The sequence below is a fragment of the Acipenser ruthenus genome, unplaced genomic scaffold, assembly GCF_902713425.1.
Source record: "Acipenser ruthenus unplaced genomic scaffold, fAciRut3.2 maternal haplotype, whole genome shotgun sequence".
In the NCBI taxonomy this organism is placed as follows: domain Eukaryota; kingdom Metazoa; phylum Chordata; class Actinopteri; order Acipenseriformes; family Acipenseridae; genus Acipenser; species Acipenser ruthenus.
The window spans coordinates 4,292-23,616 of record NW_026708536.1 but is presented as its reverse complement, the minus strand read 5'-3'; the positions used below and the strand labels follow the sequence as shown (position 1 = coordinate 23,616).

The following is a 19,325-nucleotide window of genomic DNA, read 5'->3' as shown; positions in this document are numbered from 1 at the left end:
CAAAGCTTTGCCAAGTTATACAGATGTGGAAATCGATTAGAAACAGCCCAAAAACTCGGTTACACAAGGGTATCTGGCATACTTTAATAAAGGCAATGTATGCAGTACGTTCGTTGTCATGTTATTTGTCCCATCCAATAATTTATTTTATTAGTACAGAGTCAAAACAAAGAAGACGTGGCTATTCGGGTCAAAAACTAAGCAGCAGGTTGAAGCGAGGTGGCTGTGCTGGATCGTTTTAGTACAGATTTAATTTGCAGACAGGAATACTTTTTGTCTGGGCTGACTTTCCAGCTTGGTTTCTGAAAGTTGTTTATTTTACGTTCTGTTCAGCAGCCTCTGCAGTAGCCTTTTGTTTAATGTGTGATGCTGAAGCTAAATAGCGATCGATCGTATTTTCTCCAAATACACATTAAGATATGGAAAACAATTACCTCAGTCTGCATGTCAGTTTCTCTGGGAACTATCTTGAAACGATCATCATCCGAAATATACTTTGCTTTTTTTGTCGTCCATTTCTACTACTTTACCTCTAATGCTGAAAACTAGATTTAAGCAACATAAATCAAAACAATGCAGCACCAACCTTGCCCCACCCCCTACTGCACAGTACTACAGATCACATAAAAGCAGTAAAGACGCACCGATAGGCTGATTTGTCATTTGAATAGTAAACAAGAACGTTAACTGCTTTGGAGAATTTTTTTGTGTAAATGTTATTTGTGGACGTTTTTTGTTTGTTTGTTTTTTGCTTAAGTGCAATGCACACGGGACGGCGAAGGAATAAAAACGGGATATCTAAACAAGGAAGAGACGTAGTTTGCGTCGCTTGCATTGTGCAGTAGTTCATTTAAACGCGGTTTTTTTTTTGTTTTTTTTTGTTCCTCTTCGTACTTGTATGCATTGTCCCCTAAGAGGTGAATTTCACGGTGATGCCTCAATTTCACGATTTCCGCGAAATTGCGATTTAGGTAGGTCCCTAGTCATGTGTAAACAAACAGATGAAATCCAAACACTTTGACTTGACTTGTGTACACAAGCAAAAATAATACTTTGTAAGCATTACACTTAAGAGCAACTTGGTATGTGCATGAAATATAAAAGTAATATAAAATTAAAAGGCATTTCATTTTCTGTTTCAGCCATCACATCCTGGTGGCTATTCCAAGCTCTTGGAATCATGCATATCCTACCCCAGAGTGTAACAATAACCCTTAAAGCACCCACAAGGTCTCGGGCATGTACACAAGCACATCTGGTGCACCTGTTCCCCTGCACCACGCTGACTCCAGTGGATGTATAAGAAATACACCAGTAAGTAATATCATTTAGAACAAATGTGGTGTTTCTTACAGCCACTAGGGGGCAGTGTTGCAGGGGGTGCACTGGCATAGCAGCTGAGTTGTAAGAGGTATCCAGCATGTAATGACTGAAACAGAAAATGAATGAAGTGAGAAGAGCATATCACAGTTGTTTTAGCTTTTAAAGGACTAAAATATGTACACCTTCACCTCCGAACACAATCCCTTACATGTTCCTCTTTAAAAGGAGAATTGTAACAGTAAAATCGCTATGAGAAAGTCACATCTGTTTATTAAAGAGTAAGAAGTACATTGCATTATGTTTTTACTGTACTGTGACAGAAAGACAATGATTCTTGGTGGTAAATCTCCCTCCCGACCTGTACGGGAACAGAGTACCCTGGACTGCTTGGCCTGACACTTCGTTCCGAGGGTTAAAAGGAAAATCGGTCATTTAGAAAAGGGGCGAAGCTTCGGTACATTGACTCATCGACCCGGAAGGGAAATGATGTGGCAGCCGCGGATTGGAGGAGCGGCTGCAATCGTTTACCAAGCTGTCATGAGTGACAGTGTAAGTAGGGGTCGAAGCGACGAATCTGTTCCTTCGTTTTGGTTAAATGAAAAAGAACACAGAAGGACCTGTGTTTTGTGTTTCGTGTTGGTGTACAATAAACAGGACTATTATTTCGGGACTAATCTGGGGATTACAAACTAAGTAAGACACGCCGCTGTATTACTTACCATCATTATTGTTTACTGTTTGTTTTGCTGTCAGGCCCTGGACATACAAACCCATTAAACAACTTTGCACCTGGATTATAATTGTTTGTTTGTTCATTGATCACCTGCACCTGCACACTGTTAACCACTTTGCCACATGTACCCTCAGCTGCTAATGGTGTTTACATGATTTACATGAGCGTGTGTTCAGGGTTTGTTTTACATGAGCGTGTGTTCAGGGTTTGTTTTACATGAGCGTGTGTTCAGGGTTTGTTTTACATGAGCGTGTGTTCAGGGATTGTTTTACGTGAATGTGTGTTCAGGGTTTGTTTTACATGAGCGTGTGTTCAGGGTTTGTTTTACATGAGCGTGTGTTCAGGGTTTGTTTTACGTGAATGTGTGTTCAGGGTTTGTTTTACATGAGCGTGTGTTCAGGGTTTGTTTTACATGAGCGTGTGTTCAGGGTTTGTTTTACGTGAATGTGTGTTCAGGGTTTGTTTTATGTGAATGTGTGTTCAGGGTGTGTTTATATATATACAGACATGCTCAAATTTGTTGGTACCCTTACAGCTCATTGAAATAATGCTTAATTCCTCCTGAAAAGTGATGAAATTAAAAGCTATTTTATCATGTATACTTGCATGCCTTTGCTATGTCATAGAATAAAGCAAAGAAGCTGTGAAAAGAGTTGAATTATTGCTTATTCTACAAAGATATTCTAAAATGGCCTGGACACATTTGTTGGTACCCCTTAGAAAAGATAATAAATAATTGGATTATAGTGATATTTCAAACTAATTCGTTTCTTTAATTAGTATCACACATGTCTCCAATCTTGTAATCAGTCATTCAGCCTATTTAAATGGAGAAAAGTAGTCACTGTGCTGTTTGGTATCATTGTGTGCACCACACTGAACATGGACCAGAGAAAGCAAAGGAGAGAGTTGTCTGAGGAGATCAGAAAGAAAATAATAGACAAGCATGGTAAAGGTAAAGGCTACAAGACCATCTCCAAGCAGCTTGATGTTCCTGTGACAACAGTTGCAAATATTATTAAGAAGTTTAAGGTCCATGGAACTGTAGCCAATCTCCCAGGGCGCGGCCGCAAGAGGAAAATTGACCCCAGATTGAACAGAAGGATAGTGTGAATGGTAGAAAAAGAACCAAGGATAACTGCCAAAGAGATACAAGCTGAACTCCAAAGTGAAGGTACGTCAGTTTCTGATCGCACCATCCGTCGGTTTTTGAGCGAAAGTGGGCTCCATGGAAGAAGACCCAGGAGGACTCCACTTTTGACAGAAAAACATAAAAAAGCCAGACTGGAATTTGCTAAAATGCATATTGACAAGCCACAATCCTTCTGGGAGAATGTCCTTTGGACAGATGAGTCAAAACTGGAGCTTTTTGGCAAGTCACATCAGCTCTATGTTCACAGATGAAAAAATGAAGCTTTCAAAGAAAAGAACACCATACCTACAGTGAAACATGGAGGAGGCTCGGTTATGTTTTGGGGCTGCTTTGCTGCGCCTGGTACAAGGTGCCTTGAATCTGTGCAGGGCACAATGAAATCTCAAAGACTATCAAGGCATTCTGGAGCGAAACGTACTGCCCAGTGTCAGAAAGCTCTGTCTCAGTCGCAGGTCATGGGTCCTCCAACAGGATAATGACCCAAAACACACAGCTAAAAGCACCCAAGAATGGATAAGAACAAAACATTGGACTATTCTGAAGTGGCCTTCTATGAGTCCTGATCTGAATCCTATCGAACATCTATGGAAAGAGCTGAAACTTACAGTCTGGAGAAGGCACCCATCAAACCTGAGACAGCTGGAGCAGTTTGCTCAGGAAGAGTGGGCCAAACTACCTGTTAACAGGTGCAGAAGTCTCATTGAGAGCTACAGAAAATGTTTGATTGCAGTGATTGCCTCTAAAGGTTGTGCAACAAAATATTAGGTTAGCGGTCCCATCATTTTTGTCCATGCCATTTTCATTTGTTTTCTTATTTACAATATTATGTTGAATAAAAAAATCAAAAGCAAAGTCTGATTTCTATTAAATATGGAATAAACAATGGTGGATGCCAATTACTTTTGTCAGTTTCAAGTTATTTCAGAGAAAATTGTGTATTCTTCGTTTTTTGTGGAGGGGTACCAACAAATTTGAGCACGTCTGTATATATATTTTTGTTTTTTACAGTGAAAGGTTACTTAGTTCTCATGGTGTCAAATGCGGAACATTACTCACAAACTGTAGTAGACGGCTTAACCTAACAGTGTGTCACAGTAGAAAGTTGCTCAAACTGTACTCCCCAAATGCTTGTCTGTGATCTATTTAATACAAGCCTTCTTAAAGGCTGAATGTGGGGCTCTATGAATATGTAAACAAGATAATTAAACATTATCGTTTTACACATTTCTTGTAATATTATAATTTGCAGAATTAGGAAATGTGTGAAACTGTAGCTGGAGTCTGGCTGTGAAATCGTTTAAAATCAGAGCGACAGCGTGGGAGAAGTACGAGTGGACAAGTACAGCGCAGATAGAAGCAGAAAGGAGGAATTACATCTTAAATTAAATCTGGAGTTGCTTTAATCAGAAAACATTGCAGCTTAAAGTCTTGCAGCTGAGTGTATTTTTCTGATAACAAGATGAAACTTGGAGCAGCTGATTCAAATTCAACGTCGTTCTGAGACACGGGGAGGGGCGGAGCCCGCAGCACAAGCACAAACAAACAAAAGGCAGGCAGTTTCAGAGCGACAGTGAGTGAGGCGACAGCGTGGGAGAAGTACGAGTGGACAAGTATAGCGCAGTTAGAAGCAGTTTGAAAGCAAGTTGACAGCTGTAGAAGCTAAACTTCCAAAAAAAAAAAAAAAAAAAAAAAATACAACATGGTTCAAGCCAGTAATCTGTGACAACTGCATGATGTGGGAAATCCGAGAAAACCCAACAGAGCTCAACCAAGTTTGTGTAAAGTGCCGCATGATCCAGGACTTGCTTCAACGAGTAAGTCTGCAAGAAAAGGAGCTGGAGGAAATGAGACAGCAACAGGAGCTTGAGGAGCTGACACACCCACAATACATGGAAGTCTGCACCCCTAGCAGACTGAAAGCCACCACGGAGATGGAAGAGAGTCGAAACAGCTGGGTTCAGTTAGGTAGAAGCAGGGAAAAAAGAAACTTTGTCAAACGCAACCACCAGAAATCCAGACATCCAACAAATTTGAGCCACTTCAACATTTAAATGACCAAAACCAACATCAAGAGAATGAAAGGAATAACATCCAGGACCCTATAAACAGTGCTGACCAGGCAGAAAAAAGAAGGGAGGTCATGATTGTTGGGGACTCCATATTGAGAAAAACAGCAAGTTCAGTTTGCAGTTTGGACCCCCTTACTACAACAGTGTGCTGCCTTCCAGGAGCCTCTGTCAAGCACATCACTGAGAACGTGGACAAGCTCCTAGAACAAACAGGAGATGACCCGGTAGTAGTCATACACATCAGTAAAAACAACATTGGAAGAGACAGGCCAAGATCCCTGCAAAACAAATTCAGAGAGCTAGGAAGGAAATTAAAAGACAAGACCAAAACTGTGGTATTTTCTGGGATGCTGCCGGCACCTTGCAAAGGACCATATGGACAGCTGGAAATACAAAATCAAAATGCATGGCTAAAATCTTGGTGCAGACAGGAAGGCTTCACCTTTCTTGAACATTGGAGCACATTCTACAACAAGGACTATCTATATAGGTGGGACAGACTGCACTTAAACAGAAAAGGAACCAATCTACTCGGAAAAAGGATCCTTGAGGAGGTCCAGAAGCATTTAAACTAGAAAGGAAGGGGGGAGAAAACAAAAAAACAGAAGGGAGACCACATCAAAACAAGGGAAACAACTCAGGTAAGACCACTATTAAATGTATTTATCTTAATGCTAGAAGTCTCAGAAAAAAATGTTAGAACTTGAAGCTACTGCACTAACAAGTAACTATGATGTGATAGGTGTTACAGAAACTTGGTTGTCTGAGAGTGATGGAGACGAATATAATATTAGTGGGTACACACTGTATAGGAAAGACAGGCAGGACAGAAGAGGCAGAGGGGTAGCGCTATACATAAGAAATAGTCTTGAAGCCTAGGTGTTAAATCAGGACAAAGAAAACAATGCAGAATCAATATGGGTCATGTGATAAATAGTGGGTTATCGGGTGTTAGTCCCGATAGAAATAGTAGGGATTTCTATTTAAAGAACAGCGATAACTGTACTGTTGGTCACAAGATTTTCTTTTCGTTTGTTTTAAAATGGCCGCCGCTTAAAAGACTACAATTCCCCTAGTTCCTGGAACTCAGGGGCTCTGTAACGGCGGGATTCTGGGTAATAAAAAGGGGAGTGTTTTGTAGCAAGGGGTTGTGGTGGTACGGCAGTGAGGCCTGAGTGTTGGATTGTTTTTACGCATTATAAAGAAAATCCTAGCAGGACGTGCCTGTGGGGGCCAAAGAGTGGAAAATATTGTTAGTACTAAACTAAATGGTGATACGGTGATACAGTGATACGGTTATACAGTTATACAGCGAGCAGAGGCTGTAAGGGACAGTCTTCAAAGGACGATGAAATACGTAAATACAGCGAGGTGCGCTGTTTAAAAAGAAGCGTTTGGTGTACGCAATTCAACGCAAAGGACAGAACAGTAATACTGAAGACACTGCTCTGAAACTGGATATAAACTTACCTGCAACGCTACAACAAGCTGTGAGTACAAGCACTACAACCGGAATACATATTCCTATACTCAATTGGTGGAATGGCTGGCAAGCCAACGTGATTACCCAGGAACAAGAAAGAGATGCTGTGTTTCTTTTTATTTACTGGACTAAGTGCACCAAGTGTGGACACTTAAAAGACTGAAAAGAAAAGGTGCATGTACCAGTGGACTTCAAGTAAATCTTTATGGGATTTAATTGCATTATGTTTGTGTGTACAGTTCTTCTTTATTATTAGGGTGTGGATTAGCCACTCCCTAATCAATAGTCAGGGCTTGAAAAGTGAGTTAGTGCCCAGACCTGGGTTAGTTTTTATTTTGGTGCTCATATTTAGTTTTGTCTCTACTTTTGTTTTCTTTGTAAATAAAATCTCACCTATTGGTTCGCCATTTCTGTTTCCGACGCAGTCTTTAGAATAGCATATTCAGTCAGAGTCTTACAAAATAGAGCACTTTCGCTCACAGTCAGAATAATGGACAAAAATCCAAAGGGCATAATAATAGGAGCATGCTATAAACCGCCAAATTCAGACGCTGAGCAAAATAATCTGTTATACAATGACATTCGAAATGCATGTAGAAAAGGAGAAGCCATACTAATGGGGGATTTCAACTTCCCCCGTATAAAATGGGAGAACCCGATGGGGAGCACGACGGACGAAATTGAAATGGTGGAAATGATAAATGACTGCTTCCTAACGCAATCTGTCAAGGCACCGACTAGAGGGGAGGCATGCCTTGATTTAGTCTTTTCAAAAAACGAAGACAGAATAACTAAAACAGAGGTCAGAGAGCCATTGGCAAACTCAGACCACAACATGGTCTCATTTGAAGTATTTTTTTAAAACCCCAAAAGTAATGGCCAAAGCTAAGGTTTACAATTTTAGAAAAGCAAACTATGAAGGTATGAAACAGAGACTAACAGAAGTACATTGGAGTAAAATAGAGAAAACATCCACAGAAAAAGGATGGCTGTTTTTTTAAAAATGTGCAAAACAATTACATCCCAAAAGTAGACAAATCTAAACCTAAAACAAAATGGTCAAAATGGTTTAATAGATCAATTGAAAAAAATATTCAGCGAAAAAAGGCACTTTACAGAGCGTTTAAAAGGGACCAAAAACAAAGTACTCAGAAAGAGTACTTGGAACTGCAAACACAAGTCAAAAGGGAAGTTACAAAGGCCAAGAGAGAGATAGAAATCAATATTGCTAAGGGGGCTAAAACCAATTCCAAAATGTTTTTCCAATATTATAACAGCAAGAGAACATTCAAAGAGGAGGTTAAATGTCTAAGAGACACAAATGGCAAAATCATAGATGAAAAAAAATAGCAAATATATTAAATGATTACTTTTCACAGGTTTTTACAAAGGAGGACACGGACAACATGCCCCACATGTCGACCTGTTCCTATCCAATTTTAAATAACTTTAGCATAACAGAGGCAGAAGTCCTCCCAATAGTACTCAAAGAAATGAAAGAAGTTATTTACAAACCGCTAACCAAGATCATGCAACAGTCTCTTGACACAGGGGTTGTACCGACAGACTGGAAAATAGCAAACGTAATACCGATCCACAAAAAGGGAGACAAAACTGAACCAGGTAACTACAGACCAATAAGCCTGACTTCTATTATATGTAAACTTATGGAAACTATAATAAGATCCAAAATGGAAAATTACCTATATGGTAACAATATCCTGGGAGACAGTCAGCATGGTTTTAGGAAAGGGAGATCATGTCTAACTAACCTGCTTGACTTTTTTGAGGATGCAACATTGAAAATGGATAATTGCAAAGCATATGACATGGTTTATTTAGATTTCCAGAAAGCTTTTGACAAGGTCCCGCATAAAAGATTAATTCTCAAACTGAACGCAGTAGGGATTCAAGGAAATGCATGCACATGGATTAGGGAGTGGTTAACATGTAGAAAACAGAAAGTACTGATTAGAGGAGAAACCTCAAAATGGAGCGAGGTAACCAGTGGTGTACCACAGGGATCAGTATTAGGTCCTCTGCTATTCCTAATCTACATTAATGATTTAGATTCTGGTATAGTAAGCAAACTCGTTAAATTTGCAGACGACAGAAAAATAGGAGGAGTGGCAAACACTGTTGAAGCAGCAATGGTCATTCAAAATGATCTAGACAGCATTCAGAACTGGGCAGATACATGGCAAATGAAATTTATTAGAGAAAAGTGTAAAGAATTGCATGCAGGCAATAAAAATGTGCATTATCAATATCATATGGGAGATAGTGAAATTGAAGAAGGGAACTATGAAAAAGACCTAGGAGTTTATGTTGACTCAGAAATGTCTTCATCTAGACAATGTGGGGAATCTATAAAAAAGGCCAACAAGATGCTCAGATATATTGTGAGAAGTGTTGAATTTAAATCAAGGGAAGTAATGTTAAAACTTTACAATGCATTAGTAAGACCTCACCTAGAATATTGTGTTCAGTTCTGGTCACCTATTTACAAAAAGGATATTGCTGCTCTAGAAAGAGTGCAAAGAAGAGCAACCAGAATTATCCTGGGTTTAAAAGGCATGTCGTATGCAGACAGGCTAAAAGAATTGAATCTATTCAGTCTTGAACAAAGAAGACTACGCGGCGATCTGATTCAAACATTCAAAATCCTAAAAGTTATAGACAATTTCGGCCCAGGGGACGACTTTGACCTGAAAAAAGAAACAAGGACCAGGGGTCACAAATGGAGATTAGATAAAGGGGCATTCAGAACAGAAAATAGGAGGCACTTTTTTACACAGAGAATTGTGAGGGTCTGGAACCAACTCCCCAGTAATGTTGTTGAAGCTGACACCCTGGGATCCTTCAAGAAGCTGCTTGATGAGATTCTGGGATCAATAAGCTACTAACAACCAAACGAGCAAGAGGGGTTAATTGCCTCCTCTCGTTTGTAAACTTTCTTATGTTCTTATGTTTCTTATGTATTTGTATTAAAAAAATGTACATATTCAAAGTTAAAATTTTGTATACATTAAACTCTGGTGCTTACTGTATTACCATTTTAAATGTATATAAATAATGTACATGTAATATCTATTAGACCCTGATACTGATGTGATATAGCCATCTGAAATGTCTGTGTATCAGATTAAAATTAGCTGTACTGTTTATTCTTATTTAACTATATACTATACAATCTGTCTATCTATCCATCGACCCATCCATCCATCCATCTTAAAATATAAAATGCATATAAAACTGAATCTACAGAATGATTTAACATACCGGACCGGACACCTGTTAAGTGATTTGTTCAGAATACTGATCATAATCTGTACCATACAAAAAAGACCTTGTCTGGGTTTTGCTTTGTGTTTAATACTTGCACTGTATCTAAAATCAGGTACAACCCTATGAATAAAATGTTCCAACACATCATAGAAATATGTTATTGACATTTAGTTACTACAGCTTCCATCAGAATCTATTTCATTATGATAAAATGGTTGAGATTATATGGTAAACCAGCAGGGTTCTGATTAGCAAATCTACAGAACTGAAATCCCTAATTGCCACTACAGCCTTCAATGCTACTTAACTATGTACTGAGGCATTCAGTATTTCTTCACTAAAGGGCTGCATAAACTCTCTGCAGGCTTGACTACACACAACAAACTAAATATTGATGTATTTATTGAATACTATTTCTCAAGATATCGCAATATCTCATTTACAGGCACAGAAATATATATCCTTAAAAAACTACTAAAACATTCACTACAGAGACAGTGGAATCCAATATTGCACTGCTGATGTAGAACACAGCTAGCAACAGGTCTGAAATCAAACCTATCAGACAGCAGGCATAGTAATGAATTCACAGCACAGCGCTGTCACCATACAGGGGCAAAACATGGATTGGATATTTCCACTTGGAGCGCAATCAGTTTGAAATATCATAGAAAGCTTATTATTATTATATTTCTTAGCAGAAATAAAATAAAAAAAGCTTAGTGTAAGTGAGAGATGTATCTGCCGTTTTTAGGAACATTTTACCATTTCTAATTCAAACTCAATGTGTCAGGCCCGCCCCCTGTATCTTAATATGTTCTCATTTGAAACATTTGCTGAGCCGCAGTTAATACAGTGCACATTAGCAACAAGCATTGGGGATTTGAAATAAACAGGAACAGGCTGTTTGCTCAGCGTTTATCAAAGTGAGCCATGCTGAATCGAAGCTAATTAAGAGTTTTATGTAGCATGGGCTGGATTATGAATTAGCCCCTCTGGATACAGAAAGTCTTGACTCAAAAATAATTTACTAACATTAAATCACTGATCCATTTTTTATGACTAAAACCTGCCAAAGGTCTTATTTATCACATTGAAGAAAGGGCATCTCAAGGGATTTCTCAGAAAAAAGCAGAAACAACTGCAGTGTCATCCTCCGTCCACTAGGGATTGCTGCAGGAGACTGTTTGCAGCACCTACTGTGTACAATTTGAGAATTATGACAGGTTATTTATTTATTTATTTATTTTTTAAGTGTCAGATTTTAAAGTGTGGTCCTTAATTTTACAAATCCAATCTGAGATGCAGATGGCAATAGTGTGCAGTACTATCAAAATATAGTAATTAATTTGAACTTTATGTTCACCTATATCTTTAACAATTAAAAAACAATGACATGAAATGGGAACCTTAAGATAGTCTCTATGCTTTACAGTATACATACTATTGTTGTCCATAGCATGTAGCATGTTCTTTGAGCAGTGTTCTAAATGCAGTCAAGAAAGCAATGTTTGCGTCTAGTCATCTCTCTTGTTTGAGCCTTCAAGAAAGCAATGTTTGCTTCTAGTCATCTCTCTTGTTTGAGCCTTCAAGAAAGCAATGTTTGCTTCTAGTCATCTCTCTTGTTTGAGCCTTCAAGAAAGCAATGTTTGCTTCTAGTCATCGCTCTCATTTGAGTCTTAGTTGACTTAAAAGAGCTCTGGTGCAGTTTGCATAAACAAGTTTCACAGTGCATTTACCTAGATTTTTTCAAAATGATTCCTCACATAGGGATGGATTTTCTGCATTCTTTGAAGAACATAATAAACATTATGAACGAGGAGGCCATTCAGCCCATCCGGTTCTTTGTAGCTGATTGATCTCAAAACATTGTCAAATTAAAGGCTCCCAGTGATCCATCATCAACAGCATGTCTAGGCTACCCATTCTATACACTCACCGCTCTCTGTGTGAAGAAGTGTCTCCTACCCTCTGTCCTAAGTCTATCTCCACTTCATTTCCAGCTGCTTCCACTGGTCCTGGTTTCCGTGCTGCACTAAAGTACTGGCTAGGGTTAACTTTGTTGCAATCAAGTCCTTCCTAAATCATCTTTATAGTACAATTTATAGGAAGCACACTATGAAAAGATATTCAACTTAAAACTGTGCTTGTTTTCTTTCCATTCTTTTTGAGCCGAAGAAAAAGAAAACACATATTTCTCAACCTGTCCGACTCTCAGTGACCCATCTATAGGCGCACAGTGTTAAGCAATGCCTCAGGGTGATTTGATCTTCTCTCAGTGACCAATCTATAGGCACACAGTGCTAAGCAATGCCTTGATGTGATTTGATCTCTCAGTGTGACTCATCTATAGACACACTTTGCTAAGCAATGCCTTGATGTGATTTGATCTCTCAGTGTGACTCATCTATAGACACACAGTGCTAAGCAATGCCTTGATGTGATTTGATCTTCTCTCAATGTGACCCATCTACAGACACTTTGCTAAGCAATGCCTTGATGTGATTTGATCTCTCAGTGTGACTCATCTATAGACACACAGTGCTAAGCAATGCCTTGATGTGATTTGATCTTCTCCCAATGTGACCCATCTATAGACACACTTTGCTAAGCAATGCCTTGATGTGATTTAATCTCTCAGTGTGACTCATCTATAGGCACACAGTGCTAAGCAATGCCTCAGGGTGATTTGATCTCTCGGTGACACATCTATTGACACACAGTGCTAAGCAATGCCTCAATGTGATTTGATGTGAAGAGGACAGATGCATTACATACTGTGTTTTACCAATCTGCAGGACATTTAGTGGTGCATTCCTGAAGCTATTGGTTAAATATATACTAAATCCTTGTTTAAACTCTTAAATCCCTCCTGTGGAAGTCGATCACATGACCAGTTACATGGTTCACCTCCTTCCATAATATTACACCATAAAGTACCTATGCTATTACCCAGCGTAATAATGTGTACTGTTTGCCACTATAATCTCCACAGAGTTCTCCCAATAATGGTTTAGCAGTGTGAGGATGCATCTTAAAATAAAGCATTCACTTTACTGTGACTCGGCACCAGAAATGTAGACATTATCTTTTGCTACCGTATCGTACAATATACTTTCGTTATGCAAAAATGACACAGATCGAAATATCCTTAAGGAACCAAATACTATTGTTTTCAAATTTGAGCATTTACAGAAGCTTTCAGTTTGGATGTAACATCAAAAATTTCAAAATGTTAAGTAACTTTGTGCCATTTTTGTGATAAGATATGAGGGGGTCTTGGGAACAATGCCTAACACTGTTGAGAGCATACTTAAATATACAAGTACTGCTGACCATTTGCAGGTATGAAAATAAGACATTGCATAGAGTTTGAGCCATTCCAGGTTTTATTAGGAGTTTAATAAGACACACCTGAGCATGTTACCTATACACTGTTGCTAATCAAGCATGTCAAAAGCAGTCTTATTTCTATCCCTGGTTATCTCTTGAAGATTGTGCGATGCTTGATCTCAAACTAATACAGCATTGCAATTCAACATTCAAGTGAAAAATCAAAGGACAGCGATTCTGAAATTCCCTGGCTTTCTGACTTGGAAATGTGGAACACCCTGATTAATCGTTAGTTATCTGATTGATAACGTACCTGTACCTTCACAGCTTGTGTGTTTGTTTTCGGTTGGTTGTTGGGATTGGGAGCCATCACTGATACCGGCTGTTCATAAACAAAAACAACAAAAAAAGGTTCTGGTTCTGGTTTGAATTAATGCTGGGATGGACAACATCTTAGTTTATCCCTCTATTTGCTGTATGGGCCCACGTGAAACAGGGATATTTAGCTTTTACATATTACAGAATACATGACACTAGGGCCAAGTACAGAACAGTTATTAATTGCAAGTGTTTCATATTATTTTCAATCTAGTCATTTGTGTGAGATTCCTGTTTAATATGCAATTAGTCAGTCACTTATTGGGGGTGAGCTCTTCTTCATTTCTACATGTTCTGTAATTGAGTCAACCCTCATCATGCAGTGCTGGCACTATGTTGGTTTGCCATACAGATGGACAGATGCCTTCAGACTGTTCACCCCCAGTAGGGGTGTGCTGATACTCGTATTGCCAGAGTAATTACCTTTAAGAAGTATTTGTCAGCAGGTAATAAATAAATCAAAACACATCTATTTATTAATGTGCTGATTTCAAAACAATAAACACATTAGGTTATTCTCATAACCCTGGTTCCTTGAAATAGAAATGTAACCATTACCAAATGGGTATTTACCTCCTAAAGACCCGAATCCTGAATACTGTATATCAAAGCTGCTCTCTGAGCCTGTGACGTAGTCGTGACCCCGCCCCCAAGGGATCAAAATACCTGCAGTCACAGATCTCATCGTCATTTTTCCTTTAAACCTTTCAGGACCAAGCATTTTTCAGTGGGATGCTCCCCAGGACCAGGTGTCTCTTCCTATAAAAATTCACTACATTTTTTTTACAGTAGTATCTTGAAAATGGTGTCCATTTTTTTTTCAGAACACTTTGGGGAACATTATAAAGTAATTCAGAAACCATACAAACGTTTCGCTTTTTTAACACTATATATATATATATATATATATATATATATATTTAAAGTTAAGTATTTTTTTTGAATTCTGTTGTATTCTGCTTAAATAAAAATATGTTATTCTATGACCCAAGGGACCTTACAATACTTCCTGAAAGTTTTGTTGAAAAATATTGATGTTTGGGCAAATTACAAGACATTGTTTCACCTGAGTGATTGCAATGACATAATACACGTTTATTCTCAGGGAAGCAATAATGTACACTACTCTCAATTATTTTCTCAAAAGAAATATTTATAACTAAAATAGATATTCATGCCATTATTATCAGTAATAAGGAAACCTAAATGATACATTTAGTTCATTAAATAGTATCTGCTATATCCACTCGTTTCTTGATATTTATAAATGTTGTAAAAGCATATACACTGTTGTGCAAAGGTTTGACATGTTGCATTTTTCTACTCTGATGCATTATGAGGAATAGAAAGTCAAGCGTTGAATTGACAAAAGAACTGTCAGAAGGCACAAGTGTTGTTGTCCATCCATCAACAGTCCAAAGCACCTTTGACCACTGTTCCATAGTCCAATTTCTGTGTTCTTGTGCATTTTAGCCTTTTAGTCTTGTTCCCCTTTCTTAACAGAGGTATTCTTACTGCAACACATCCTTTAAGTCCTGATTTCAAGTGTGACCTTCGTACTGGTGATGGATGGACGTCACCTGACCGCATTGTTTTGTGTTGAGTAATTAACACGTTTTTATTCTGTTTAATTAATACCCTCATTTCTTATAGGTCATTACTCAGAAAATATGAGTTTCAGCACACCCCTAACCCCGTGATGGGGAGTGCCTTGTCACTGGTTCAGGAGTGCATGTGTGCCTTTATGAAAAGCACCTGGGATGTGCAACAGGAGACGTGTTGCTAAGCGACCAATTGAGCAGATGGGCTCGCCCGGCACTGAGCTGATCTGGAGGTCCAGATTGGCTGGGAGGTGTGCCCGGGGAGGCTGTGCGGAGCTCCAAAAGCGCTGCGTGTTTGTTGTTGTTATTTCTATTGGCAGGCTACAGATTCGGGAGCTGAAGCTACCGAGCCAGCACTACAACCCGGAGCACCTGCACTGCCACAGCACAGCCACCTATTCCAGGACTGAGAGCGTCCGCTCCACAGGATAACTACTATGGAACCCTTATACTCCAAGACAGTGCTAGTGAAGGCATTGCCCAGCCGAGATCATCAGGAAGAGGCTGGAGTCGCCAGGAAGATGCCGGGACTTCACTAGGTCAGTTTAGGGGATGTTGATCCGAAAAAGTATAGAGGTTTTGTAGTGTAGGAGACTCCTAGAGCAGGACTTTCCTTTTAGTGGGACTAGCGCTCGCCATTTGTGTGGCAAACTTTTATTTTTAGCTTTGTTTTCTTTTCTTTATTAAATCCTGCGTTTGGATTACCATTGTTGGTACCCTAGCGTCGGGGCCTGTGTTATTAAATCTGCACGCATTGTCAACACTCACTGCTCTGTCTGATTCAGTATTATTCAGTGACAACTTGTGTTAGTGTATGTATGTTTGTATGCATGCATGAATTCATATCTGTATGCAGGTATGCATATGCTAGACCCCCTTTTGCAGTAAATAAGAGATTAAAGGCAATTGGTGCAAACCAAGAAGATTTCAGGTAGATTATCCATAACTGATTACCCTTACATCTAATGTGAGGTAATACAGTCCACAACCAGCACTAATGGGTTCTGTGAAACCTTTGGAAAGGCATCTTTGCTTACCCTGGGGGCAGAAGAAAGGCTCTGAACCATGAAGACGACAGGATTGCCCCCGTTTTTAATGGCCAGCACAGCATCTGCATGGCTTGCATTCTGCAGGGTTACTCCGGAAACCTAGCCAGAAACAGAAGACAATGCTGTTAAACTTCTTCATGCAAAATGCATTAATACAAGTACAAATTCAACACCTAAGGGGATAGTTTAAATATCTCAGCACCAGTGTACTTACAAACCCCAAACCTGTAAACGATTTATGTTTTGACTGATGTTGGGGGGTGACAAACAGCAGTGAGTGCTGAACAATTCTCAAAATCCATGTTTATTGGCTTTATTAACATTATTCTTGGCATCCCTTTTGTCCAAAGGCAATGATAAAGTGCTGTATTGTGGTACCTGTGCCATTGGGTGGTATGGGATGGTCAGATTGCAACTGGACCACAGGAGTGAGTTTCAACTACATGGAGTGATGAGGTACCAGGAAGCAGCAGCAAGTGCTGCATTTTAAAAAGCTGTCCAGCCCAAACTGAAGATTAAGAACTGAGACTGTGATATTGCGTGTGCTAAAGAAAAGAACATTTGTTCTGAAGCTTTGGTCAGCACTCCTGTAATATTGAGTCAAAGGTAGATCTGCTGCTCTTTAGATTATTAAAACAGGTATTTTGTGTATGTCAAATTCCATAGTGACCCAAACTAAAACCTATTAAAGCTACTGCTTGGGAACTCGTCATTTCATATTCAGGCATCATATCTGCTCTCAAGAGTTTTCACCAGACAGCCATGATAAAGATGTATGCCTTATTGATAGACAGTTACAAGACTCTCTTTAAATTATTTTATTGACCACCATCTATGGCTGCATATTTTTAATGACATTTTCCACAATGGTAACTATTGACAACCTAAACATCATTCAAAACCAAGTAGGTACTTGAAGCCCTAACTACCCTCTCATCTATCAGTCCACGCTGTTCCAGGGCTCTCCTGAGTCAAGTGTCATTTATGCTCTGTTTGTTTTTCAAGTCCTCTGATATCCTTAACTCGCTCAAACAGTGACCCCTGCTGGCAAAGGGGAGGAATCACCAGTGGGGATCACTGCATGCTGAAGTGACACTTCTAGTGACCAGTGACAATAGATCCCAGACAGTTTACTCGAGTTACATTTCAAGCTTGTATTGGAATACAATAAGATAATGTAGAAATAAAATGCTAATTCAATAATTATACAGCTGTGTTATCAGCACCTACCTCAAAATGAAAAAAGACCTGGTTATTCTTCACTTTCTAATCGGTCAGGGTCTGCATGCACACCAGGGAAGCAGACAGCATGAAGACCACAGTAGTACTTGCTTTTCAAAGTACAAGGGTCTATAAGATGGGAAATTGACCTACTAGGGATGGCCAAACATGAAATGCTAAACTAGGAAAGTTTCATTTTTAATGGAATTACAGGGTATACAGTAGAACCTGTCATATCCGTTCCTGTTAGATACCATACCCTGTATTAATACAGAACCTGTCATATCCGATCCTGTAAGATACAATACCCTGTATTAATACAGAACCTGTCATATCTGATCCTGTAAGATACAATACCCTGTATTAATACCGAACCTGTCATATCTGATCCTGTAAGATACCATACCCTGTATTAATACAGAACCGGTCATATCTGATCCTGTAAGATACCATACCTTTAACCGATGGACCTCTGGCATGTCTCATTAACAAATGCTGCTATCAACTGAACGGTACAGATGGAAACTGATCAATGCACATTTCATTTTGTGTCTAAAACAGTCAATTCAGCTATTGGCAGGACAGAATAGATTCAGTTGCAGATAAAAAACAGACGCTAGGGGCAGTTGAGTACTGTACTTTAGTGTTTCAGACAAACTGCTGTGCTTGTATTTGTTAATTTATAATGCCCCAACGTTAATAAAGTACAAGAACTCTACAATGTACAATGTAGTACAAGAACTCTCTCTGAGCTACGATATTTTCACATATCTGATGGACCCCTGGAATCAATTAAATCGGATACGGTATAATAGGTTCTACTGTATTTGCAGAAATATTGCCACATTCTTATCCCCCCCCCCCCCCCCCCCATGTGCATGGAATGCCTTTTTGTGCAATTTTGCCAATTTAAAGTCAGTTTTCCTATGCAGCATTCACAAGCTACCGGACAGCAGAAGACAAAGGCCAACCCCAAAGCCGATGAAGTTTGTAGGAATTGGAGGACGTGTACCTCGAGTATCTTGTCTCCAGTTTTGAGTGCTCCTGTCCGGCCAGCAGGGCTGTCGTCCAGGACCTGTTTGATGAAGATGCCCTTCAGCTCCTCCCCGTTCTTCAGCCTTTTGATCACGGCCCTGCCTCCGACGATGCTGATTCCAAGAGACTCTGAGAGCTCGTGCCAGACCTCCACTCTGAGGAGAAAACAGCTGCCTGTCAGCACAGCTATAGCCACTGCTGTCAATACACAAGACAATGGCAGGACTGTCCGCCATTGCTGTAAGTACACAAGAAAATGCCAGGGCTATAAATCCAAATCTATTGTAATCCAATTGGTTGCGCATCTCTCCCAGTTTACGGCTTTGATTGGTTAAGCCATCTGTCAATTAAATTTGACAGACATGGTTGAAACTCACAATAAGGGGTAACTAAGGGTTGAATAGGAACTCACAGGAATTCACTTTCTTGCATAATAAAAAATACATGCGGTTTTATTTACTATGTTAGGTGGTGGCATTCTGCTATACACTATATAGTATTGATGTGTGTATACATTCAAAATCCCTGGCCACACACAAGCTAAGAGAACAATGGCAGACAGGAGAGAATGACCAATCCCTTAACTGGTACATTTGAGGAAATACCATATATATGCTCAAAATGGCACCCAGGTGCTTATTTTCTCAATCTTCTCTTTA

At 39.3% G+C, this 19,325-nt stretch overlaps 1 protein-coding gene across 1 annotated transcript in view; it reads right to left on the bottom strand.

Annotated features, from left to right (window-relative positions):
• The window catches only part of LOC131734221 (inaD-like protein), a gene marked incomplete at its 5' end in the record, with an annotated part of 35,552 nt that extends 16,731 nt beyond the window's left edge, over nucleotides 1-18,821 (bottom strand). Inside the window, 3 exons of the mRNA XM_059021299.1 lie at nucleotides 13,696-13,764; nucleotides 16,399-16,509; nucleotides 18,644-18,821. Coding sequence (XP_058877282.1) covers nucleotides 13,696-13,764; nucleotides 16,399-16,509; nucleotides 18,644-18,821 — 358 coding nt within the window. The remainder of the gene's footprint in view (nucleotides 1-13,695; nucleotides 13,765-16,398; nucleotides 16,510-18,643) is intronic.
• Nucleotides 18,822-19,325: the final 504 nt, after the last annotated feature.